Genomic DNA, 26,836 nt, shown 5'->3' with positions numbered 1-26,836 from the left:
AAGTCATTTAGGACAAAATTTGATTCATTTTGGACAAATTATTGGTCTTTTAGGACGGTTTTTATGTTATTTTTGGACTTTTTTGAGTCGTTTTGGAATAGAATTTGATATTTTCAACAAATGTCAAATTATTTTGGACAGACCTTCTCTCACTTTGGACACCTGAGTATTTTTTTCCAGTTTCAAGACATTTTGAATGATTTTCTGTCATTTTGGACATTTCAAGTCATTATGAACACATTTTGAGTTACTTTGGGCAAAATATTAAACTATTTTACATGGATTATGGGTGATTTATGGGAATTTTAGGCTATTTTTGACATTATTTGTATCTATTTTTGACATGTTTTGAGTCATTTTGGAAAAGAATTTGAAAAGTTTGAATCACTTTCGCATATATTGATTCCTTTGGAAAAAAACTTGATTTATTTTGGACAAATTATGGGTCTTTTCGGACAGTTTTGAGTAATCTATTTCAGTTTTCAAGACATTTTGAATGATTTTCTGTTATGTTGGACATTTCAAGCCATTATGAACATATTTTTAAGTCATTTTGGGTCTTTTTTTTTTTTTTTAAAGATTATGTGTCATTTAGGGCAATTGTAGGTTATTTGTTTGACATTTTTTGAGTTGTTTTAGACAATATTTTGAAAAGTTTGAATCAGTTTAGACATATATTGACTCCTTTGGACAAAATTTGATTTATTTTGGACAAATTATGAGTCTTTCAGGACAATTTTTATCTTATGTTTCACATTTTTTTTGTCATTTTGGAAAAGATTTAGATATTTTCAACAAATTTTAAAACATTTTAGACGGATCTTCTGTCAGTTTGGACACTTGAGTAATTATTTTTAGAATTTTCAAGTCCTTTTGAATGATTTTCTGTCATTTTAGATAGTTCAAGTTATGAATATATTTTGAGGTCATTAAGGACAAAATTTGATTCATTTTGGACAAACTATGGGTCTTTTAGGACAATTTATCGTATTTTTGGATGTTTATGAGTCGTTTTGGAAAAGGTTTGATATTTTCAACAAATTTCATTTTAGTTAGGTCTTCTCTCACTTTTGAGTAATTTTCTTTTAGAGTTTTGAAGACATTTAGATATTTCTGTCATTTTGGACATTTTGAGTCATTATGAACATTTTTTTAAATCATTTTGAGCAGCATTTTAAACATTTTAGATGGATTATGGGTCATTTAGGACAATTTTATCTTATTTTTGACCTTTTTTGAATCATTTTGGAAAATATTTTGATATTTTACACGAATTTAAAATCATTTTGGACAGTTGGAGTCATTGTGAACATGTTTTGGGCAACATTTGAGCCATTTTAGACGGATAATGGCTCATTTAGGACAATTTTATGTCGTCTTTGACATTTTAACTGAATGTTCTGCAGCATTTTTCATTTAGATAAAGATGTTCCATCACTAAAATAAACTTTTATATGTAGATACCAGTGAAGGTTTATCGGAAGTTTCTCATTTCTGCAGGTTTAGTCCGTGTTCAGCTCTTTGGGTTAGTTTTTCGCTTCCCTCTCGCTCTCTGCTTTTACCTTTTTCTCATTTCCTGGACTTATTTTCCTTCCTTTCCCTCACTGAGCGGCTCTGTTTCTGATTTTCTGTCCTCTCCGCCCCTCACCCTTCACTCGGTTTCCTCCCCTCGCTGCTGTAGGGGGTTGAGCTGCTGCTGCTTCATTCTGATCATTTCTTCACATCTGGTTGCAGCTCATAGCGTTTCGACACACATTTAAAACCCGGACGGCGGCTCGTCTGATCTCAGGTTTTTAACTCTCGGCTTTGTTTTTCCAGGTTTTTCCACATATGCACGATGATTCGCTGACGCAGCTTCATTGTCTTTTGTTTCAGAAGTTTCCTTCCTTGTGTCTTTTCTCTTCTTACTCAGCTGAGACTTTTACCTCCAGAGCTGCTACTTTAACTTGTCTGGACTCGTGTTCACATTCAGTTTTAGCTTCATTCAGCAGTTTGAGAATCAGTCGGCATGAGTCCAACATTGATGGAATTTATTGAGCAAACTGAGAGCAGATTGAGAAACAGCCAGCATCCTTCAGTCTTTACTGCCAACGTCTTAGAAACTGTGAGTCATCGCAGTTTGTTGTGATTGTTTGTGTGGCTGGCAGTGGAAAAGAGTGTTATCTGCTCGTATGTTTTAGATCTGCACGAGAGACTTCACAGTTTGGTGGACACAAGACGAGAGAATATTGGATGAATAAGTGATTAATCAGCAAAATGTTTTACCTTGAATTCTTCTACTTTTGCTTCTACAGTTTGATTTGGACAAAACTAGTCCAACAGCAGTATTGAAATGTACATTTTCTAGTTTTTGTGATGTTTTACAGACCGACAATGGGTAAATTAATTGACTTTTGTGCCAACTTAATGTTTTTCTTCGAATCTGAAACCAAAACCGAACACTGATTCGAAAACGGTTAAAGTTTGATTTGGACAAAACGGGTCTGGCAGGGATGGACATTTTCTAGTTTTTATGACATTTAATCGACAAATAGTTAGTAAATTGATATGCCTTTGTGCTTTTTTTACTTAAGCTAATGTTTTATTCAATGCTAAAACCCCCCAAAATGACCCTGACAGACAAAATTAGTTAAAGTTACTTGAAGTTTCTTGTCTTCTTTTACTTCTCCAGTTTGATTTGGATAAAACAAGTCCAGCAGCAATATTCGAATTTACATTTTCTATTTTTTGTGTTGTTTTTTAGACAGACAATGGGTAAATTAATTTACTTTTGTGCCTAAGTTAATGTTTTTATTCAAATCTGAAACCAAAACTTAACACACTGTTTCAAAAATGGTTAGACTCTACAGCTCGATTTGGACAAACAGTCTGGCAGGGATGTTGTAAAGGACATTTTCTACTTTTTGTGACATTTTATAGATAAATAATTACTAAATTAATAGACCTTCGTACTTTTTTTACTTAAGTTGTACTTAAGCTAATGTTTTATTCAATGCTAAAACCCCCATAATGACCTCGACTGACACAAAATTAGTTAGTTGAAGTTTCTTGTCTTCTTTTACTTCTGCAGTTTGATTTTGACAAAACAAGTCCAGCAGGGATGTTGTAAATAACATTTTCTAGTTTTTGTGACATTTTTAATTACATTTTTTTTTGCATGATTATCTGTCATTTTGGACACTTCGAGTCATTATAAGCATATTTTCTGTCATTTTGGACATTTTGAGTCATCATGAGCATACTTTGAAGTCATTTAGGACAAAATTAGATTTCTTTTGGACAAATTATGGGTCTTTTAGGATAATTTTATCTTATCTTTGGACTTTTTTGTCATTTTGGAAAAGATTTTATTTTCAACAAATTTCAAATAATTTTGGAGAGATCTTACCTCACTTTAGATACTTTTGAGTGATTTATTTATTTATTTATTTTTACAGTTTTCAAGACATTGGTATGATTATCTGTCATTTTGGACACTTTGAGTCATTATAAGCATATTTTGGTTCATTTTGGACAATTTTATGTCATTTTTTGTCATTTTAAAATCAGATTAATAAAATTAAAATATCTGTGAGTTGGCTTCAGTTTAACATATTGTTTAGCCAACATCTGAACCAATCAGCTGTTTGATCAGGTGAGCGCTGTGTGTTTCCCATCATGCAACTGGGTGGTGCAGTCACTGGAGGGCAACTCCAAAAACCGCAGCCATATTGATCTCACAATTTTTGTTATTAACACATTTGCATGACGTCATAGCAAGTCTGAATCAAGTCAAACAGAAATTATGAATGAATGTTGTCTCCAGCCGACCAATCAGAGCAGAGCTTTTCAGGAGGGGCGTGTCTTAAAGAGAGATAAAACAGAATCTGCAGCGAAGTAGTAAAGTAGAGGAAAAGCATGTAAATGTATTCTAATAGGTCTCTTAACTATCATTATAAACCTGAAAATGTGCAGAATATCGACTAAGTTCAATTCAGTGTCAGTTGAGGAGTTTCATACAAACATCCAGTTGAACTTAACAAAAAACGGATCATATTTAGTTGGTTAAAGGTCACCGTTGCCTCATAAAACACATTTTTCATTGTAACTCAATAATCTGATTGTGACAAAAATTCCCACAAATGTCTAACAGGAAACACAGTTCAGAAGTTTATGTGTCATTGTTGAGTCCTGGTAAAGATTTGTTTGATCATATGATAAAGTGATGAGATTTAATATCCACAATCTCAAAAGTCAGGTTCACATAATGTTCAGCAGAAACACTTTTCTGGCTGTTATTCAACAATATAAGTCAGGAACAGATGGATGTAAACTTGACAGTATTTTAGTCTCTCTATAATGTGAGAATTTGCTGTTTTTCTTTGTCCTCTATGACTTTGATTTCATCCCCTGGTCAGACTAAACCAGACACCTGATGTTTCACTATATTTTAGAAAATGTCTGCTTCTAAGACATAATAATGTGCAACAGTAAAGGTGTTCTTTGGGTTTCTTAAAAAGTATTTTATAGCAGAATTTATCTCTACCTTGGTGTATCCGGTGCAGTAGTTTGGTTTTGACTGAACTCTGCTTTATCTTCATTATTTCGGCTGCAAACTTCATGTTATCTTCATGAGAAAAGCTCAGACTTTAACATATGAAGGACAAATGCTTCAATAAATAGTTTTGTCTTCTTTAATTCCTGGTCAGACCAGCATTTGTCCACTTTAGTATCCTTTATTTTAGTTTAATACAAATATTGTTGAACCTTGGTTGCTTTATTATGGCTCATCAACAGTAAGATATGAGATGTACAGACTGGTAGGAGTTAATATGCTGGACTTCATCCTACTTGTTTTCAGATGTTAGTTTAAGGTTTTGGTTTTCTTTTCATTTTGTGTGATCTCTTTTTTTCTTCTCTTTTTGCCTTTGTGGTATTGTGACATGTCTGAAATAAAAAACATAAAATATAAATTAAAACAACAATAATTTAAACTAGAATTTAAATTCAATAAAAATGAAATGACAATAAAATTAACCTACAATAAAATAAACAAATAAGTATGCAAAAAATATCATCCTACTTGTTTTCACATTTATTTAATGTTTATTTTATTTTCACATTTATTCAGTTTTACCTCAGAATTCAAGAAGAGTCCAAAGATCACATCCATATTTTGGAAATCAATTTATTGTCACCTATTTTAAGTTATCTGTGTGTCAGGAACATTGTGTAGCTTCTTCCTTTGGGTTTTACTGCAGCAATGATGTGTTTTTTAATAGTAAATCAAAGCTTTATTAATCTGCCTCTTAAAATCTCCACAACAAATGTCTTGCTTGTACCTTTTTGAGTAACTATTGCTAAAAACTGCAGTGAGCAGCTGTTTTATGGAATTTATTAGCATTTTCACTCCTCTGTATGTATATTTCTGAGCTGTTTTAAAAGATTTTTGTCTTCAGTTGGATCCAGTGTAACTTCATGAGACGTATTTGAATTAACAAAGCTGTAGAATGTAGAAAGTTTTAACCAGTTTTATGTATTTTATCTGTCTTTTCTCTGCAGGTTGTGGATCCTTTGCCTTCGTCGCTACGCAGCGGAAACCTGAGCGTTTTAAAGAAACGCTGGGAGCAACAACAACAATCATCCAGCTTCAGGACTGAACCTCAGGCTTCATCCTGCAGCTCCAACAACCTTCAGAGCCACATCGATCCGTCAGCAGGAGCCAAACCTACGCCAGCATCACAGATCAAGAACATATCTGATCCCACCACACAGTCGGAGAACCAGATTCACTGTGAAACCAGCCGGTCGGCTCAGGATCTGTCGGATATGGAGGCGAAGCCCAGCAGAGAGTCGGAGGTTCAGGAGGGAACCGGATCAGCTGAAGTTCCTGAATGTGAGAAGCCCAGCGTTCCTCTGAACAGCCTCAAGATGATGTTTGAGAGAGGAGAGAACCTGGAGAACCAGGTGAGTCCTGCTAATCTTCTTCCCTGTGATGGCGAAGCAGCTTTTTCCCTGATATTTTACTGTGCACATGAAATCAAACGCTGCATTCACAAACCAAAAAACAACATCTGTCCATGTTCCTTTTCAGATTAAGTTTTTAAATTCATAAACTTTTGCTTTGTTATTGGTTTTTGTGTCCAACGGCATTTAAAGCCGTTAAATTTAGCTCCACCAGCTGCAAGATTGAAGAACCCTGCTGTAAAAATCCATTTTTTTTACCTTGTCAACATGTTTTTGTATGCTAGAAGACACATCATGAGTGAAATAAGAAGTCAGCATCAAGGACAAAGACATGAAGGAACTGGAGTATCTTTAAAAATACAGATAAATACAGTAAACTTTAAAAAAAAAAAAAAAACATGCTATAGAGTTAGCTAAGATAGAAGCAATTTTTATATTGGTTTTTATATAGTTTGTTATGGGTTTTTATTAGTTTTTATCCAATCCAACTTTATTTATATAGCACTTTAAACAACCACAGTTGAAACAAAGTGCTGTACATCCAAAACAAGGCAATACAATACAATAAAAACAGTAAAACAAATAAAATCAGAAATACACAATAAAGGCACTGAAAACAAATAAAATCAGAAATACACAATAAAGGCACTAAAAACAAAATGAAAATCTCATGCTGGATGGAAAACCAAGAAATAAAAGTGTGTTTTAAGACAAGTTTTAAAAATGGACAGTGAAGGGGTCAAAGGTAAGTTATTCCATAAAATTGGAGCAACCACAGAGAAGACTATATAGATTTTTATGAGCTTTTATTTAGGTTTCTATTAGTATTTATAAATTTTTTATTAACTTTTAGATTTTTTTATTGGTTTCTATATAGTTTTTTTTAAATTAGTTTTTATATAATTTTTTATTATTTTTTATCTAGGTTTTTATTAGTTTGTACATAGGTTTTTTATTAGCTTTTTTTAAAAATGTCTTTCTAGGTTTTTTGAGTTTTTATGTAATCTTTTATTAGTCTCCCCATCTGTTTATTTTCCTGCACAATTTATGCCCTATTTTTTCTTATTTTTCTTAAAATGCAACCTGTATTAGCTGCTGGATACCTTTAATTATATCTGTCTATCCATCCAGCTAACCAACTTGTGTGCACGATTTCTGCTGATCAGCGCTTCTTGACTCATTTTAAAATCGGTGTAGTGAAAGTTTAGTGTGTCTTTAGTTTAAACTCCAACAAGACGGCTTCAAGACTCTCACTAGTTCGAGCAAAAGACAATAAAAAAGTGTCTTGTTCTCAAAGAGGTTGAATCCCTGCAGTGCTGTCATGCTGAGAGTCACATGGTGCAACACACACACACACACACACACACACACACACACACACTCACTCAGCTGACTTGCAGGAAACATCTCTGAGTTCTGCTTCACGCTCCTCAGGCAGCTAATTGTTATTTGCGGAGCATAAAAGTGGAGGAATTTAACTTCCTGTCATGCATCAGCTGGAGGCAAATGAAACTGCAGAAGTGCTGGAGGTGCAGCGATATCCGCTGAGTTTCCTCGACACAGGGAAGCTTTTAGAACGGCAGGAGAACGTTACGAGTCATTATGAGGCTCTAAGAAGCAGTTTTAACCCCCAGAATCAGCAGAAACTCAACCTTTAAAACGAAAGTCTATTTTAAACAAAGTTAAAATGTGCACCTTTAAAGTGCTAGAAAATGTCTTTCAAACAGTGAAGGATGAAATACAGTAAGCTTTTATTGATCCCACAGTGGGGAAATTTGCAAGGGATAGTGTAAATATTCATAAATATTAGTAGAAAAATAAACAATAAAATAAAAAACATGCATGTAAGTACTGGTTCTTCCATATGTGGATCATAAATATGACAGAAATGAATTAAAAACACCATAAAACAGAAAAGCACTCAGTGCAGTATTTGGCCAAAGCTGTTCATTTCCTCATATAGCGTTGTCAGAAACGCAGCGCTTTTCCTGTTAAATGTGTGCTTATTTACAAAAATGTCAGATGGAGGCAATTAAGCAACATGTAAATGTGCATTTCTGATGTTTCTTTCTATTTAAAAATCTGAAAGAAGACGTTTTGTGAAATAGCATAAAAGTACAACATTATTCCCTTATGAAGGATTTTGAGCAACAATAATGAATCTGGCATCACATTCACAGATAATACTGGTGGTTTTGGTCTTTTACAGAAAAGAATGTTTTTTGACCATTAAAGTGAGAAAACTTGCTGCACACCAACCTCCAGTTTGTGGTTTTTACCAGTGAGATGAAGCAGCTCTGTGGGGGAGTCGGGGGTCGAGTCTTTCATTACATATTTTTCCTACCAAAGCAGGGATTGTTTGGGGGAAATCCTGGAGCAGTAATAGCAGATCTATGGAGCCCAGCAGACACAGTGTCGGGCCTCGTACAATAACCTCCACTGTAGAGACGAGGACGACCTCCTGCCTCTTTGTTGGCTTCAGATGATGTCACAGTTCAGCCTCTTGGGCTCATCGCTGCAGACAGCTGATCTGAAACTCCCTCAGGCCCTCCTCCCCCTCCTCACCTCATCAATCATCCCTGTTGTCCTCCATCTGCTCCTCACCCCTTCAGTCCATCCACCATGTTTTCTCTCACATATCAGAAAAACGCCTCCCTTCATCCTCCCTCCTCCCTCCCATCTTCCCTTCATCCTCCCTCCTTCCTCCCATCTTCCCTCCATCCTCCCTCCTTCCATCTTCCCTTCATCCTCCCTCCTTCCTCCCTCCGTCCTCCTTCCATCCTCCCTCCTTACTCCCTCCGTCTTCCCTTCCCCCTCCATCCGTCCTCCCTCCATCTTCCCTCCTTCCATCCACCCTACATCCTCCCTCCTTCCCTACATCCTCCCTCCATCTTTCCTTCATCCTCCTTCCATACTCCCTTCATCCTCCCTCCGTCCTCCCTTCCTCCTTTCATCCTCCCTTACTGCCTCCTTCCTCCCTTCATCCTCCCTCCGTCCTCCCTTCCTCCTTTCATCCTCCCTTACTGCCTCCTTCCTCCCTTCATCCTCCCTCCTTTCTCCCTCCTTCCTTCCTCCATTGCCTTCCATCCTCCCTCTTTCCTCCCTCCTTCCTCCTGTCACGTTCCTCCCTTCTTCCTTCCATCCTCCTTCCATCTTTCCTCCCTCCCTCTATCTTTCCTTCATCCTCCCTCCGTCCTCCATTCTTCCTTTCATCTTCCCTCACTGCCTCCTTCCTCCGTCTTTCCTCCCTTTATCCTCCCTCCTTCCTTCCTCCATTGCCTTACATCCTCCCTCTTTCCTCCCTCCTTCCTCCCGTCATGTTCCTCCCTCCCTCCCTCCCTCCCTCCATCCTCCCTCCATCACCCTCCCTAAACCAGCTGCTCCTCCTCCCCCTCCATCACTCCCTGTTCTCCTACAGCTTTATTCTGAAGCTTGGTGGCTCCATGACACAGTAAAAAATCTGAAACCCCTCCCCTAATATCCTCCCCCTTCCCCGTCTGTAGCGCCCCGGCACACTTTACCCCCCCAGGACCACCTGCTCCCTGTCGCTGCCCCCGGTTGTCCCTCCTCCTCCCTAAAACCACCTCCGGAGGCTCTAAGCCGCCTCAGTCTGTCCTCCGGAGCTGCTTCCAGACATCAAACTGAAGCTGCTCTTCATCCACTGTGGCTTTTTATTTCTTTCACACTCCGGTCTTCTTCACCCAGAGGTAGATATGACGTTTAATTCTCAGTGTTTCTACTTTCTCTGCCTGGTCTTGTTGTCTGAATGAAGCCTTTTTTAACTGGGAAAAAAAACAAGTACCTGCAGCGAAAACAGCTTCTCAAAGGCCACTTTCTAGACTTCATCAGAGGCTCTTTGTGATTGTGTCGGCCCACTTTAAAGGGCGGTGTTGTGAGGGTGTGTTAACGTTTGTAGAGGTGCTTTTTTCCCCTCTTTGTTGAGTTAATGTAAAAACAGGGTGTTGTCTTAGACTGTAAAGTGTCTGTTTTGTCTGTGCGGGAGCTTTAACAGAATCAGGATTAGAAGCAGATTCTTTGTCTGGCTGCTCCACTGATCCAGTCTCCGGAGACTCAGCCGGGCCTCATGTGCTTGTTTACATCCTGCCGACCGCCTCCCCCAAAATGTTTACACCCCCTCCTCGTGTACACTCCTGCAGACCGGCCTCCACCCGACAAAGCTGCTCCCTGGAGGATAATCCACCCTTCTGGGAATAGAGCCGCTCTTTCTTTTGTTGGGATTCGTCTCCTCGTTCTTTAAAACCACTTACAACCGGAGTTTCTTTTCCTGCCCGCTGCTGATGAACAGATGATGATTCAGGATGTTGTGTATAATTAATGATCACTGTCCCCGTATGCTTGGCACAATTACATCACCTATTATAGTCTGGTTCCTGCCTGATTGAAGGATGGAAGTTTAAGTATTCAGTGGCAACATGCTGGGTTTTTAAGCTGCTATGATCTTTATTTTTATATTAACAAAGAACCTTGTGACTGTTTACATGTTAGAAATGTCATTGGTTTGGTTTTACAGCCTTTAACCATGTTGGTTCACTCTCACCACTTCTAGTATGTTGTTTGCAGCTACAGAAGTGAGTGAAATGCTCTAAAAGCCAACTGTACTCAACCCGCTTGGCATCAAACTGCAAAAAGACACGTTTAGCAATGAGCTGGTGAACATAATAGAGCATTTAACAGCTAAATAATCAGATATCCTAAAGAAAGTGTTAGAAAAACAGGCCTAATAAAAGTCAAATTAGACTTGTTTATATGGTGGCCATGAATTCAGTTAGTATTAATGTTCAGCACATTGGTGTTGATTAAAGCTGCAACATAAAAATGATAAAAGCAACTATTTTGATCAACGTTCAGTTCGTGATTATTGTTTATTTTTACAGAAATATTTTGTTTGCAAATCTGTGCATCAAAATGAGACTTTAAAAAGCTTATTGTTTGAATTCAGTGTATCTTGTAGAGGGAAAATGATAGAATATTCTAAATAACCACAGAAATACATCATATTTATTATAGTTATACCCCAGAACTGCTCACTTTCTGAACATCTGCCTATTGATAGACGCTAAAAAATGAGTTGGAAACTTTTTTAATTGGTGCACCGCTGACAAAGGCATTGAAAATATTTGCTTTCTTTTGCGTGTCATACAGATGTTTGTGGTGCAGATTTTAATGGTCAAACTAATTAGTTGGGTTTCCTGTTATGGTGGTAACACTTAGTTTTGGTCAACATTATTCTTTCTGTAGCTGAATTATTTCTCTACAGCTGATTTTGCGTTCCTTTTTGTAACTAAATCTTGTAGAAGAAAATTAGATGAGTATGAGTTTTAATTTGAGGTTGATGAGTTTGAGTTAATTTGTGTCACTTCATATTGTGTTTTATGTAATGAGACTCTTGTGTATGTAAACTTTGCAATGTTCAAGCTGAAACAGCATATGGTGTGGTCGTACTGTAGACCTAGTGGTACCATTAATAACCTGCCTCATAATAACTGTTGAACTTGTTGAAAGACAGCTAGGTACATCATCAATCTCATCATTTTTTGAGATTTCACCCATATTATGGGTTTGTTCTTTCTGGAACTGGTCTAAATGCTGTGTAGCGACACGAGAGTCCCGAATTTGCACCCAAAATGTTTCTCAAACCTCCTTTTGTAGTCGGCAATGCAGCCTCCATAATTCTTCTCTAGCGTCAGCTGGGTGCAACCCAGAAAAACTTAGGTTATTGGTTTGGTTTAGCAGTTTATTGCTTACAAAAGAACAGTGACAGTACGAAGAAAGCAGGGCTGGTGGATGCTGCTAAATCAAATAACCAAATAAAAACAAATGAAGGCTAACAGAGTTATAAAAGCTAGCTAAACGGAAACAAAACAGCTAACTCCTTAGCCAAATTTAAACACCAGCAACATCCACAGCCAACAAAAGAACTAAACAAACAAGTGCCTCAAAACACACGTTAACAAACAGGACAACAAGGAACTCCTAACCTGAGTTGAGAAGCTGCCAACTGAACTTACAACTTCGTAATACAAAGTTTATCATTTACACATTACAACTTACAGATCACAGTTTGTCTACAAAGCCACAAAACATTTAGCTGCAGGTATCTGGAACTGAGCAATGTAATATTTTACTTTTACAAAAGTCAGACAAAAAAAATGACAAAAAGCAACAAAAACAAGACAAAATATTACAAAAACGAGACATAAAATGACAAAAAAATGGACAAACGTCACAAATGAGACATAAAAAGACACGACAAACACGAGAATGACAAAAATAAGACAAACAAGTGAGACAAAAAGGAAACGCAAAACGACAAAAACATGAGACAAATGACAAAAGTCAGACAAAAAACAAGATAAAAAACAACAAAAGCAAGACAAAATATTACAAAAACGAGACACAAAATGACAAAAGAACAATGAGCCATATAGTATTTTGCTTTATGATCAAAACTTGTCAACGTCTAGAAATGATTTTAAATTTATAATTTTATAAATTTGCCATCTGCAGTTAATGTCATCTATAAATTTTACACTTTACAAAGTCGTCCTGTGGGCCAGATTGGACCCTCTAGTGGGCAGGTTTTGGCCCCGGGCCACATGTTTGCCACCCCTGGTGCAGATGAAACAAAAAAAACTGTAAATAATAAAACCTAAAGTCATCACCAGACCTCTGTGTTTGTCAAAACATGTGAGGTAATTTGTGTTTCGTTTACAGAAATATGGCAGATTGGCAGAGGATTAGGATCACAGATGATCTGTGGAATTATTAAATTACTAGAAGTAATCAACAGAGGCTCCAGGTTTTATAGATCCAGTGCACAGAGGGATTAAGTAGTGTGTTGGTTGTGGTTCAGAGGATAAGACATTTGGCCTTAACCCTGTTTTTCTTAATGTCAACAAACATCAGATTACCAATTAATTACCAACATCTTAGTCCATCTCTCAGTACTTTCCCACGTCACTAACTCGTCTTTTGTTTTATTCTTATTTCAATCTTTAAAATGTATCCCAAATACCTTATACTTTTTTTTAACTCATAAAATGGCTGCAGTTTCTAGCAAAAACTGTTTATAGAGATGAAAACTATGTCAGTAAAAGAGATGCCATTTTGGGTTTTAATGGAAAAAATCCACCCATAAAGTCCACAAATACAATAATACCTCAAATAAACAACAATAATCAGCCTGACTGTGTAGCTGACAACAACATTTAACTATTTTAATACTTCCTAAATATTAAAAATATTCATATGTACAGCAACATAAATATAACTCAGCTTCCTGTTGCCATATTTTGGTTGTTACTTCAATGATTATACTAATTAAAACATCTATAGTCACAGTAATCTCACTGCTTTGAGACTGTGAAATGGAAATATCTATAATAAAACAGACAATATTTTGACCTCTTACAGTAAAATAATATCCAGACATGAATTATTTAACTGAAGCCGTTACCTGATCAATCCTGTCTCCATGTCCGGAATAATTTATATATAAAAACAAAGTAATTCAGAAAGTTACTGCTGTTGTTCCACATGTGTAAGTACATTAAACTCCTTCATTTTGGAAATGCTCATGGATCTAAATGCTGCTGGTTTTTTAAAAATTTTGTCTGATAATTATTGAAGAAACCTCGTAAAACATCTGATACTTGCAAGTAACTACAGTCTAGAGTTATTTGGATGTAACAGTAACATATTTTAGTTATTGTTTGAACTATTAAAACCAAAAGTTGTTAGTATTCTAGTGAGGCTGACCACACTAAAGATTTAATTTGCCGAGGCTAAGCTTTATTTAACCTCTGTAAATAAGGTGAGTCAGGCTTTGGATACACATATAATGCTTGTTAATCAGATCAGTTCTCTGCTGGTTTTTCTCCTTTGATGGGATTTGATAACCATACTGAAAATATCACAACTCTTGTCATTTTAAATCACAAAAGAGAGCGAGAGGAATGTTATGTTTTGCTTGAGACTCTTCCCAGAGCTGAAGTGCAGAAGCATGATTCACAGATGAGCTTTAACTTGTCCGAGCTGTACTTTCACACCGTGTTTCAGTAAATCAGACCTTCGTTCACCTCGGCTTTGTTTTCTGTTGTGAAATCTCTCCCGGCTCGACTTGCTGAAGCCTGCAGACGCTCTGAGCCTGTCAGGACTCAGCGGGAAGCTCGACCGAAGCCAAAATCCTCGTCAGGTGTACGAGCCAGAAAGGGCTCAGTCTGAAGCGATTACAAGAAATACAGCGGCTATAAAAAGTTTTCACCCCCATTGAAAGACTTTTCTTGTAATCATGGTTAGAGGTTGACCGATATGGGATTTTCAAAGGCCGATGCCAATACCGATTTTAAAAAAAATTTTCAGCCGATTGTAGAAGCACAAATCGGCTTTTTATTTGTAAATATCGGCCATCGGCCGATATTGAAAAAAGTCCATATATCGGCCCAAAATATCGGCCGGCCGATATATCGGTCTACCTCTAATCATGGTCAGTCATGGTCGCTGACAAGAATTTTTAAAAGAAGACTCTTTCATGTTAAAGTGAAAACAGATTTCTACACAGTAATGTCAATTCATTAAAAATGTAAAATAAGTGATTGCATTTACTCCTTTTAAAGTGACTCAGGTAATTTAACACAGATGCTGAGAGCTGGTGTTAGAAGTCTCACAGTTAGTAAAATAAAGATCATCTGAGTGCAGTGAATGTGTCTCAGTGATTGTGGCATAAAGACATCAGTACTCCTGATCACTGTTGAAAATGTTCGCCAGAAGGCATTTGGGAGACTGAAGTAAACTGGAAGAAGGTTGTTTGGTTGGATTACACCAAAATCGAGTTTTTTTGGACATCACTGCCATCCCCACTGCGAGGCACGGTGGTGGCAGCATCATGATGTGAAGCATGGTGGTAGCAGCGTCATGACGTGAAGCATGGTGGTGGCAGCATCATGATGTGAAGCATGGTGGTGACAGCGTCATGATGTGAAGCATGGTGGTGGCAGTATCATGATGTGAAGCATGGTGGTGGCAGTATCATGATGTGAAGCATGGTGGTGGCAGTATCATGATGTGAAGCATGGTGGTGGCAGCATCATGATGTGAAGCATGGTGTTGGCAGCATCATGATGTGAAGCACGGTGGTGGCAGCATCATGATGTGAAGCACGGTGGTGACAGCGTCATGATGTGAAGCACGGTGGTGGCAGCGTCATGACGTGAAGCACGGTGGTGGCAGCGTCATGACGTGAAGCACGGTGGTGGCAGCGTCATGACGTGAAGCACGGTGGTGGCAGCGTCATGACGTGAAGCACGGTGGTGGCAGCGTCATGACGTGAAGCACGGTGGTGGCAGCGTCATGACGTGAAGCACGGTGTTGGCAGCGTCATGACGTGAAGCACGGTGTTGGCAGCGTCATGACGTGAAGCACGGTGTTGGCAGCGTCATGACGTGAAGCACGGTGGTGGCAGCGTCATGACGTGAAGCACGGTGGTGGCAGCGTCATGATGTGAAGCACGGTGGTGGCAGCGTCATGATGTGAAGCACGGTGGTGGCAGCGTCATGATGTGAAGCACGGTGGTGGCAGCATCATGATGTGAAGCACGGTGGTGGCAGCATCATGATGTGAAGCACGATGGTGGCAGCATCATGATGTGAAGCACGGTGGTGGCAGCATCATGATGTGAAGCCTGATTCAACATAGAAAAGCAATAAAAGGACAAAACCTCCAGGAGGGTGAATACCTGTAGAGGTAAATCTACTGAGCACGTGCAGACCGAAGGCTAAATGTGGATGCTGTTTGACCTGTTGTGTAATCTGTACATTAAGTGTTCTCATGTTGTAAAGAAGCTGGCAGGAATGTAGTAGGAGTGGTTTAACTGAGAATCCACGTCTCGTTTCTCTGGGCTGGTGCTCTCTTCCTGCAGGATTAAACCTCTGGTTATCTGTTTCGGCCATGTCAGGTTTGACTTTAATGAACGGATCCTGTTTGAATTATCCTTGTTTTGCAGTTTTCACGTCTGCAAATTGAAGATTTTAGCGTTGGTCTACGGTGTTTTAGCGATTTATTTTCTGGCAGATGCTGACAGTCTGTCTCCATCTCTGAGCTCATTAGTGGATTAAATGGTTTTCGCAGGACAAACACTCGCACACTTCACCTCCCGTATCTTCCGCTCATTGCTTTACGCTTTGATTTCCGTCATGGATGCTGTAACTTCCAGCCTGTTTGCTCTGAAACATGTGAGCATCAAATAACTGCAAACTACAAATTCATACATGTTTGTTTTCTACATTTCTAACCGTGTTTTTTTCCCTTGCAGGCGACGAATAACAGCGGGAACAACATGGAGCAGATACTAGGAGGTATGTCCATATTTTTTCTTTTTTTAGAGCAAAGGGATCTTGATAAAATTCTCATATTCTCAATTTCAGGCTCATATTCTGTTTAATTTCTGCTGGAAAATATTACATCACATGACTGTTTACCACTCACGAATTCTCGATTGTGCTGAGGTATGAAGAATTTCTAGTTTTTTGAGGGATCTGGTGTAAATGGTTTATTTTTGGCAATTTTTTTAAAATGAGAAGTACAATTTTAGGCTTATTTTTGACCAATTTTCCTCATAGCACTAACACAAGACATTCTAGGATGATAGGAAAGCTTAAAACCCAAAGATCCTTTCTGTTTTTGTAGTTTCTGGCTCTGATAAATGGTGGCAATTTTTTTTAAACACGACACGCTTTTTGAACCCGCTTGTCGGTTTTGGAGTTCAAAGGGGAAACGGTAAAGAATTCAATAAAAAGTACATGCTATGAAGTGCATCTGTTCATTTATTTGGTACCTTTAAACCTAATTCATACTATTTTATTGGCCACTTGAGGGCAGCAGAAACAAGCTGCAGATTCATTAATAAATCACCATCGTATTAATGTTACATTAACTTTCATTTGGTGTCTGTTTCTGGTCACTTGGTGAAGAGAAGTCCGGTATTGAGTCATTTTTTAGCTTTGTTGTGCCTGCTCCTGAGGGAACTATCTGGCATCTAGCTGACATATCTGCACTTTTTTAAGACCTTTTCTTTAAAAGTGAACCAACATCTGCAACATTATGAGAGATGAAGAAAATAACATGAGTTGATAACATGAAAAAATGGATTATAGCCACTGTAAAACCAAATAGAAAGACAAAAACACGTCACATTTACAGAGTCTTTGTTCCAGTCGGTTTATCTGCACCTCCAGCCTCGTTCTCTGATACTTCTCACAAACAAAACTCATGTCCTGCCTTCCCCTGGATGGATTACATCCTTCCCAGAAGCGAGAAGCTCAGAAGTGACGCCACCGGCTGCTCAGTAAACGTTTAGTCAGCACAACACAGGAAGAGACCGACTCACAACTCCTGACCTCGAGTTCCCGTCAGCAGCCTTCATGACCGACCAGCCGCTCTGCACTCAGAGTGAACTGGCACGGAAAAAAAAAAAAAACAGCTTGTCTCGTCATGCAGCGAACTTTCCCAACATTTAATGAACTGTACAAAAACATGAACTGAATCGATGATGCAATTGTGAGTTTTCAAGCTACGGCAAGCAGAAGAACTTTTAGTGACTCATTTAAAACTCTTCTTCAAACAAGATAAACTGTTGGGTTGCGGTTAAGACTCCTTAAAATGAATCTTTACATCTATTAGATGCCAACTTCTCTGTTTATTTTGTGTTTTTCCAGATGGAAGTCTTGCAGAGTCGACTCCTCTGCGAGACAGGATGGCCCTCTACCAAGCCGCCATCTCTAAACAGGAAGTCCCGCCCACCTCTGTGAGTATCTTCAGTGGCGTTTTTATACCTTTTTTTTCCGAAACTGCAGGAAACGCTGCTGTTCATGGTCAGTGCATGAAATCCTTCATGTTTGATCTACTAAGATGCTAAAGAAGAATCGGCCTGTGAAAACAACATGATTAAGTCGCTTTTTATACCTTAACAAGGTGCGATCAAGAAGTTCCAGGGCTGCGCCGATAAAAGTAAAAATCTGAATTATAGTTTTGTGCAGTGATGTTCGGCTCCTAGTGCTCCTGCAACGTTTGATCTACGAAGGTGTAAAAGGGACAACTGGCCTGTGAAAACATTTTCTCAGCGTGACTCTAGGTAATTTGCATTTTGCGCCTTAACAAGGTATGATCAAGAAGTTCCAGGACTGCCGATTAAACGTAAAAACCTGATTTAAATTTGTCCACCAGTCCTTCCAAAGTAGTCTTCTGATGCAGTAATGCTCTGCTCCCAGTGCTCCTACCATGCTGGGAACACTCTCTGACCATCTGCAGCTGTAATTTGAGGAATGAATTACTTGAAAACGTAGCGCATTGTTTTTCTCCAGTGATTGTCTGCACGATTTAAAATGGAGCGACACTTCCTGGATCTTGTTTTTTCTATTTCTAACTGTCTTGTCTTTGTAAGCTATTTGCTATTCAGGCCACAAGACTCTAAATTCTTAACACTAAAACTGACTACAGATGGTGCTATCATGTTGCACGATGGGAATTGTAGGACTATGCATTGCTATTTAGATCTAAGTTATTACCATCTCACCCTTGGCTGCGTCAATTTTTATTACTTATTTTAAAATCTGAATTTAAGTTTCATACTAAGTTCACATAAGTCACCTTTTTCTCCCAAAACCTAACTTTGTCTGGGCAGAGTAGGACTTTATTTTTCACCGCAGCCCAAGAAATTAAACATATAAAACTTCTAACTCATAGAATAAAAGTAGAAGAAAGAAACCAATGAGACAAAAACACAAATACTTAACGACTTCTGAAATTCAGCAGCACTCTAGAAGTTTCTTTAAATTTATGCATTACTTCTGTCACAATCAAAATAAAAATAATTGTGATTAACAATTTAATTACCTTTCTCTGATTATTTTTTGCCTCCATTAGTTTTAGATTAATGACATTACCGTCATTGAAAGCCTCTTTCTGCTGCTCTCCAAGTTAGTTTGCTCTCCTTCATTTGTGTTTAACTCTGCAACTAAATCCACAAGGTTAATGTCAGTAGATGCTCGCTGAGATTCAGATGAATATTAGAAGTTCAGGATCCCAGTGTGGGAACAGGGATCGAGGCATTTCTGTTGGTTTTACTGAGCTGATTTCATGAAGGTGGATGGAAACTATTCGAACTATTCTCCACAATGACCAATAGTATAATCAATAATTGTTGCAGCTGACATCTGTCTGGTTCCAAAGTGTTCAGAAGTGACTGTTTTGCGCAGTAGTGAAATGCAGTTACACAAAAATAACCTTACATAGAATGAAAGTATAAATTACATGTCTTGTTTCTTGTGTGTCACTCAGACTGATCAGCTGGACAGTTTCTGTGGGAAGCAGAAGGAGAATGTTCCTCCGTTTAACCTGGACATGGTGAGGTTTTCACTAAAAACACTTCCTCATATTAACACAGCGTCAGTTTCTGTTCGTCTGTGAGGTCATACATTACTCACATGATGGATGTTTTGCTGCACGGTTCGTTTGTGATGTAATGACCTCATCGTTTCAGAGTCCAGAGTCTGAGCAGAACGGCAGGAGAGTTTTTACCTCGGAGAGCAACGGTAAATATACTTCCATGTCTTCAAATTACTTACAATTAGAGTTCTTTATCCTGTAATGAGAAACTGACAAGTGGAGTTCACACTATAACAACAGCTGAAGTTCTTTAGTTTAAATAAAATATAAGGTATTTATTCTGTGCTAATAGTTATTTGAAAAAAGTAGGAGTTTCTTTTTCATTTCTAACCTCTATTCACTTCTCTATTTTGGATTCCTGAGTATCTTCATTAAAGTGAAACTCTGCTTTTGTTAAATGTGAGAATGGGTCCCTCTAGTGTTCACTTAGCATCATTGCATTTTCTAACACTTTTTTTTTTTTTTTAACCACAGGCTCTGGTCCTGGTGCTGCTGCTTCCTCCACACAGAAAGACTCTCCTCAGGCCAAGACTCCCAGAGTGAGTATCAAACAGTGCACTTTGGAGATGCACCATGGTGGATTGTTGCCAGTTTAAACTCTGATTTCGGTTTTTCTTCTCTCCTGTGGTATATTTAACACATTAATATACCTCCTCTTATTGTGACAGCTGGCATCTGCAGCTAAGCTTTTCAAATGTACACATACACTGGAGAAAGTGCTTCAACTTACATATACGAGATGTCTTATTTAGATTTATTTAACATGATGCTGCCACCACCATGCTTCATGATGGGGATGTTGTGTTTGTAGTGTTGAATCGGAATCTGAAGGTCAAAAAAAATAAAATTCAGTCTAAACAGACCAAAGAGGTTTCTTCCAGTTGACTTCAGAGTCTCCCACGTCATTTTATTTTTCATTGGAAACATAATTGTGGTGATACTGGCATCTCTAATGAATTTACTGTGGTTTGCTTGCAGAGCTTCCGCCTGCCGGTGAGGGAAACTTGTGTGTCGTGTCTGAAGACGGTTTATCCTCTGGAGAGGCTGGTGGCCAACCAGCATGTTTACCACACCTCCTGCTTCCGCTGTTCGCACTGCAACACCAAACTCAGGTGAGGAATTTGAGGCATCCCAGAAATGCCTGTTAAAAAAAACCACACATTGTTTCAACTTTGGAAGCTTTCAAGGTGGTTTAACTTCAGTCATACCAGGCAAACTGACTGGAAATCAGGGCTCTGGATTGGGACCATTTTGGCCATTTAAACACCCTATTTCAGTCTTTAAATTGTTTTTTGTTTTTTTTTGCTTCACATCTGTCTGAGTTGTGATGCAGTAACTGAATGGGGACTAGAGGCTTGTCTGTGCACAGCCTTTGGGTTTAGCCTCACTGCTAACCTCAACATCACACCACATAAACTGCCTGGAACTCATTTTTGAGACTTATTTTACTCTTTTTAAACAAATTTTGGCCACACATCTGTCAGAGTTGTGATGTTGTAACTAAGTGGGGACTGGAGCCTTCACATGCACTGGATAAAATACATTAACCTGCATATTTACATAATGTTTCCAAACAAAATTGTTAACTACAATACAATTATTTTCAATTTGGAAGCATTACACATTATTTCAAGGTGGTTTAGCCTCAATGCTAACCTCATAGCCTTACCAGATAAACTGCCTTAACTCGGGACTCTGGATTATGACCATTTTTGGTCAATAAAATGCCTTACTTCACTCTTTTCCAACAATTCTTTCCTTGCATATCTGTCTGAGTTTTGATGCAGTAACTCAGTGGGGACTTCTTCTGCTTCTTTGTGCAGCTAGCTTCAGCCGATGCATGTGATGTGTTATGGAGACATCTGTAAATTATATAAGTCTCTGTATATCCAGCATCACAAGTAAAATATCAACCTTTGAAAAACACTGAAAGATGGTAATACAGCCAAGATTATGCATTGGTTTTAGTGCAAACAGTGCAAAACGCTTTTGCCTTCAAAATGTTGAATCGAAACGTGGCAAAAAGCTAAAAAAAAAAATGCATCAGAAGCTTAGTGGAAAAGTTTTAAGAAAAGATTTAAAGGACGTCACTGACTTAGCCAACCTGATTTCTCGAGGCAACGTCTCCTCTTTTAATCAGCCTCTGCAGTAAATACAAGAAGACATCTGCCCCGAGGATCTTAAACTACCTGCAGGCTCAGATGGTACTAAAAGGTCAGAAATATAATCAGCAGAGAGGCCAAGAAGAAAAACCTCCATTAACCTTTGAAAAAAACTATAAAAATTACATTTATGCCTTTTCCTTCTGCCTCTAACAAGTTAATTTATTTTAGCTGCTGAACACGTCTGTCCTCCTGTGTCCTTCGTGCAGCTGAAAAAGTTAGAATATCCCAAATACATGTTGTTTTTCCCCCATAGTTTCATTCAAAAAGGTGAACTTTCATGCAGACTGATCACCTCCAAGCCACGTTGCAATAATTTGTATGACCAAGTACAGCATTTAAATGGACACCTTTTGTTAGAAGTTGGACATTTCTCTATTGTAAATTCTTCTTTTTGATTCATTTTAGTAAATTTTCTGATCATTTGAGATATTGGATTTCTGATTTTCAGAAGCTATAAGACAGAGTTATTAAAATTATAACAAAAATAAAAGGCTTGAAATATTTTACTTTATGTATAATCAACATAGAGTATATGAAAGTTGACCTTTTTGAATGATGTCTTTTAATGCTAGTCTAAGTTTTTGAGCTGCACCTCAATGTAGACGTGTGAAACTAAGACTGAAGGTAAAAAGAGTCGTCAGAAGTTTTCAACATCATTCTGCAAAGTGAAAATCCCTAAAGAGAAGACACAAGAGAAGGAGGTTTTATCGTCTGATTGCATGAATCTCTGTGTGTCAGTTTTCTAATAATCTGTTTTCTCGTCCAGTTTGGCGAACTACGCCTCGCTGCACAACAACGTCTACTGCAAGCCGCACTTCTGCCAGCTCTTCAAGGCCAAAGGAAACTACGACGAGGGCTTCGGCCACCGGCCTCACAAAGAGCTGTGGGAGGGTAAAGGCGAAAGCGGTGAGACTTCGCCTTCATCCAATCCCCCGACCAAACCAAAGATCCAGAGCCCAGCCTCAGACCTGGAGAGCCCCAGTGTGGAGGACTCTCCTCTGGCTAAAGTCAATGTCCTGATGGCCACCATGGAGGCTCTGGGTCAAGGATCACCAGAGAAGGCCGACAGACCTCCAGAGACCCGCCGGCTGAAGATCTCCTGGCCTCCACGGACGGAGCCGGAGGAAACATCCAGCAGTGGAGCTACACCAACCACAGATGGAGGCTCTGCAGGGAAGCCCATCAGAGCCAAGTGGCCACCAGAGGACGACTCTCCATCTTCACCTCCAGAGCAGACCAGAGGCTCCCCCTGCCTCCGCCGGAGCTCCTCCCTGAAGGAGCGCAGCCTGGCCTTCACCCTGGCAGCTCAGCCCAGCGGCCCTCCTGCTGAGGCCAGAAAACAGAGTCCTCCTCCTTCACCTCCTGCTGTGGTCGACCAGCAGCTCAGTCCTGAACCCTCCAGCATGGAGCTGCAGGACAGCGAGCCGTCGTCCAGCAGCCAAACCCCCACCGAGGACAGCTGTGTGGATGTTCACACCAGCTCAGGGGAGGAGGAGATGAAGAGCGAGGAGGCGGCAGAAGATCATCTCACCACGGAGGAAGATGATGCTGCAGGAGGAGCAGCTGAGGAGGAGCAGATGGAGGAGGAAGATCTGCTTGAGGAGGAGATGAAACTTCATGAGCCGACGGCTGTCTCCTCCCCAGAGGAGGAGGTGGAGGCCAGCCGGGCGTCTCAGGACGTCGGCTTCTGGGACAGCGAGGAGGTGGACGATAAAGAGGAGGAGCAGGAGGCGCTGACGGTGGAGGAGATGATCAAACGGAACCGACACTACGATGACGAAGAGGAGGAAGAGGACGTTTAAACTGAATTCTTGGCCAACTAGTCGGCAGCCATGGATGTTTCACTGAACTATTTCTTGCCATTCCTTCTTTTTTAGATGCTTTCTTCTTCTTTTTCTTAAAAGAAAGTTGCTGCCGTGTTTAGTGTGAACTCTACTGAACTCTTGATTCGTGCCTCTTCAGTCTGAAACACTTAAAGCCATTTCTGCAAAAATAATTTTTACAAGCCGTTTGAAAAAAATGACAGGATTTTGTTTTTTAAATGTACAGTAATTAAAATGAAACCCCGTTGGAAATATTTTTTAAAACTAAAGTCCAAAGGTTATGACTCACAGAATAGACGTTTTATTTTTGTGCACATGCCTTTTGTAATTTTCTATTTCCATTGGATGCCTCCTGATCTGAAACCAACTGTGTGGAAAGAAACTAAATCCAGCACTTCACTGTTGCATGTTTAAATAATGGGTTCAGTTAGTTTTGTGCTGTAGGATGGCAATCCTACATTTGCAAACTGAAATCATACACTTCTGATTTTTATTTTTTAATTTTGAAAAGTTAAAACTGGACATGAATACTGTTGTACTGTTTTTAAACCAGGGGACCAAATATCCTCAACTGCTACTGTTTAAATAAATTCTTATACACAAACCTTCTTGTCTGAGTAGCTCATCCAGAGTTTAACATTTGAGTATTTTAGGAGCTTATGAAAACTGTGACTTACTATATTGAACACTGATTTTTGCTTGACGCTAGGTGTCCATATTTGTTTAGGTCTGTATGATACTAATAATGATCCCAGTTTATATTGTTCTTAAAGCTACAAGTCCTTTGCAGAAATAAAAATTGAAAAGAATCAATAAAGATTAGTGCAGGATAGCATAAAAACACCAAAAAAGGTAAATCCGAGGAAAGAAACGCATGTTAAGAACAGTGATATTCAGTGCCTGTAAAAAGTAGTCAATTTAATGTGGCTTTTTTGACCAGGATTTACTACAAGACTTACATGTCAAAGTGACAGCAACCATAAAAACTCTGAACAAATCTAGTTTCACTTTGATATGAATTACATAAATATAAAATAAGTCATAGAACACCTAATTCAACACAGGTGCCGCTAATTAGTGCTCACACAATGTAGATTATCTGAGTACAGTGACTGTAGTATAAAGACACCTGTATCTCAAACGTTCAGTTAGTGGTGGATCAGTAGTCCTGGCTACTGCTAAAAGATTTGGACTAGATTCCAACAGAAGGCATGTGGGAGACTCTAAAGTCAGCTGGAAGAAGGTTCTTTGGTCTCATGAGACTAAACTTGAGTTTTTAGGACATTACCAAGCAGGGTGGTGGCAGTATCATGATGTGGGGATGTTTCTCAGCAGCAGGTCCAGGTAGGCTTAAAAAGGTAGAGGGTAAAATCAATGCAGCAAAATTTAGAGAAATCCTGGAGGACAACCTGATGCAATCTGAAGAGAACTGAGACTTGGAGAAGATTTGTTTTTCAGTAAACCGCCAAAACAACACAGAAATGGTTAAATGACAACAAGGTGAATGTTGTGGAGTGGCCAGGTCAGAGCCCAGACCGCAATCCAACGGAGAATTTGTAGCTGGACAATTCCTTCACAACCCCCACACCATCCCCACTGTGAAGCATGGTGGTGGCAGCATCATGATGTGAAGCATGGTAGTGGCAGCATCATTATGTGAAGCATGGTGGTGGCAGCATCATAATGTGAAGCATGGTAGTGGCAGCATCGTGTGAAGCATGGTAGTGGCAGCATCATGATGTGAAGCATGGTGGTGGCAGCATCATGATGTGAAGCATGGTGGTGGCAGCATCATGATGTGAAGCATGGTGGTGGCAGCATCATGATGTGAAGCATGGTAGTGGCAGCATCATTATGTGAAGCATGGTAGTGGCAGCATCATTATGTGAAGCATGGTAGTGGCAGCATCATTATGTGAAGCATGGTGGTGGCAGCATCATGATGTGAAGCATGGTAGTGGCAGCATCATTATGTGAAGCATGGTGGTGGCAGCATCATAATGTGAAGCATGGTGGTGGCAGCATCGTGTGAAGCATGGTAGTGGCAGCATCATGATGTGAAGCATGGTAGTGGCAGCATCATTATGTGAAGCAAGGTGATGGCAGCATCATGATGTGAAGCATGGTGGTAGTGGCACCATCATTATGTGAAGCATGGTGGTAGTGGCACCATCATTATGTGAAGCATGGTGGTAGTGGCAGCATCATTATGTGAAGCATGGTGGTAGTGGCAGCATCATGTGAAGCATGGTGGTGGCAGCATCATAATGTGAAGCATGGTAGTGGCAGCATCATTATGTGAAGCATGGTGGTAGTGGCAGCATCATGTGAAGCATGGTGGTGGCAGCATCATGATGTGAAGCATGGTGGTGGCAGCATATAATGTGAAGCATGGTGGTAGTGGCAGCATCATGTGAAGCATGGTAGTGGCAGCATCATGATGTGAAGCATGGTAGTGGCAGCATCATTATGTGAAGCATGGTGGTGGCAGCATCATTATGTGAAGCATGGTGGTGGCAGCATCATAATGTGAAGCATGGTGGTAGTGGCAGCATATAATGTGAAGCATGGTGGTAGTGGCAGCATCATAATGTGAAGCATGGTAGTGGCAGTGTCATGTGAAGCATGGTGGTGGTGGCAGCATCATAATGTGAAGCATGGTGGTGGCAGCATCATGATGTGAAGCATGGTAGTGGCAACATCATTATGTGAAGCATGGTGGTGGCAGCATCATAATGTGAAGCATGGTAGTGGCAGCATCGTGTGAAGCATGGTAGTGGCAGCATCATGATGTGAAGCATGGTGGTGGCAGCATCATGATGTGAAGCATGGTAGTGGCAGCATCATGATGTGAAGCATGGTGGTGGCAGCATCATGATGTGAAGCATGGTGGTGGCAGCATCATGATGTGAAGCATGGTAGTGGCAGCATCATGATGTGAAGCAAGGTGATGGCAGCATCATGATGTGAAGCATGGTGGTAGTGGCACCATCATTATGTGAAGCATGGTGGTAGTGGCACCATCATTATGTGAAGCATGGTGGTAGTGGCAGCATCATGTGAAGCATGGTGGTGGCAGCATCATAATGTGAAGCATGGTAGTGGCAGCATCATTATGTGAAGCATGGTGATGGCAGCATCATGATGTGAAGCATGGTGGTAGTGGCAGCATCATTATGTGAAGCATGGTGGTGGCAGCATCATGTGAAGCATGGTGGTGGTGGCAGCATCATAATATGAAGCATGGTAGTGGCAGCATCATGTGAAGCATGGTAGTGGCAGCATCATTATGTGAAGCATGGTGGTGGCAGCATCATGATGTGAAGCATGGTAGTGGCAGCATCATGTGAAGCATGGTGGTGGCAGCATCATGATGTGAAGCATGGTGGTGGCAGCATCATGTGAAGCATGGTAGTGGCAGCATCATGATGTGAAGCATGGT

At 39.6% G+C, this 26,836-nt stretch overlaps 1 protein-coding gene across 6 annotated transcripts in view; it reads left to right on the top strand.

The window, feature by feature from the left end:
* lima1a (LIM domain and actin binding 1a) overlaps window positions 1-23,999 on the top strand; it is a 43,581-nt gene extending 19,582 nt beyond the window's left edge. For 5 of the 6 annotated variants that reach the window (XM_055013121.1, XM_055013124.1, XM_055013122.1 and 2 more), the window contains exons 4-11: window positions 5,542-5,946; window positions 16,277-16,319; window positions 17,679-17,767; window positions 19,300-19,365; window positions 19,502-19,553; window positions 19,882-19,946; window positions 20,386-20,519; window positions 22,339-23,999. In XM_055013121.1, the coding sequence (XP_054869096.1) occupies window positions 5,542-5,946; window positions 16,277-16,319; window positions 17,679-17,767; window positions 19,300-19,365; window positions 19,502-19,553; window positions 19,882-19,946; window positions 20,386-20,519; window positions 22,339-23,374 (1,890 nt within the window). In that variant the 3' untranslated portion in view covers window positions 23,375-23,999. Of the gene's footprint in view, window positions 1-1,916; window positions 2,105-5,541; window positions 5,947-16,276; window positions 16,320-17,678; window positions 17,768-19,299; window positions 19,366-19,501; window positions 19,554-19,881; window positions 19,947-20,385; window positions 20,520-22,338 lie in introns of those variants that run through there. The other variant, XM_055013126.1, reaches the window with a different exon arrangement.
* The last annotated feature ends 2,837 nt before the right edge of the window (window positions 24,000-26,836 follow it).

The sequence above is a fragment of the Amphiprion ocellaris genome, chromosome 8 (assembly GCF_022539595.1).
Source record: "Amphiprion ocellaris isolate individual 3 ecotype Okinawa chromosome 8, ASM2253959v1, whole genome shotgun sequence".
Classification (NCBI taxonomy): domain Eukaryota; kingdom Metazoa; phylum Chordata; class Actinopteri; family Pomacentridae; genus Amphiprion; species Amphiprion ocellaris.
The sequence above is the reverse complement of the archived record's forward strand: the minus strand, read 5'-3'. Positions and strand labels throughout refer to the sequence as shown.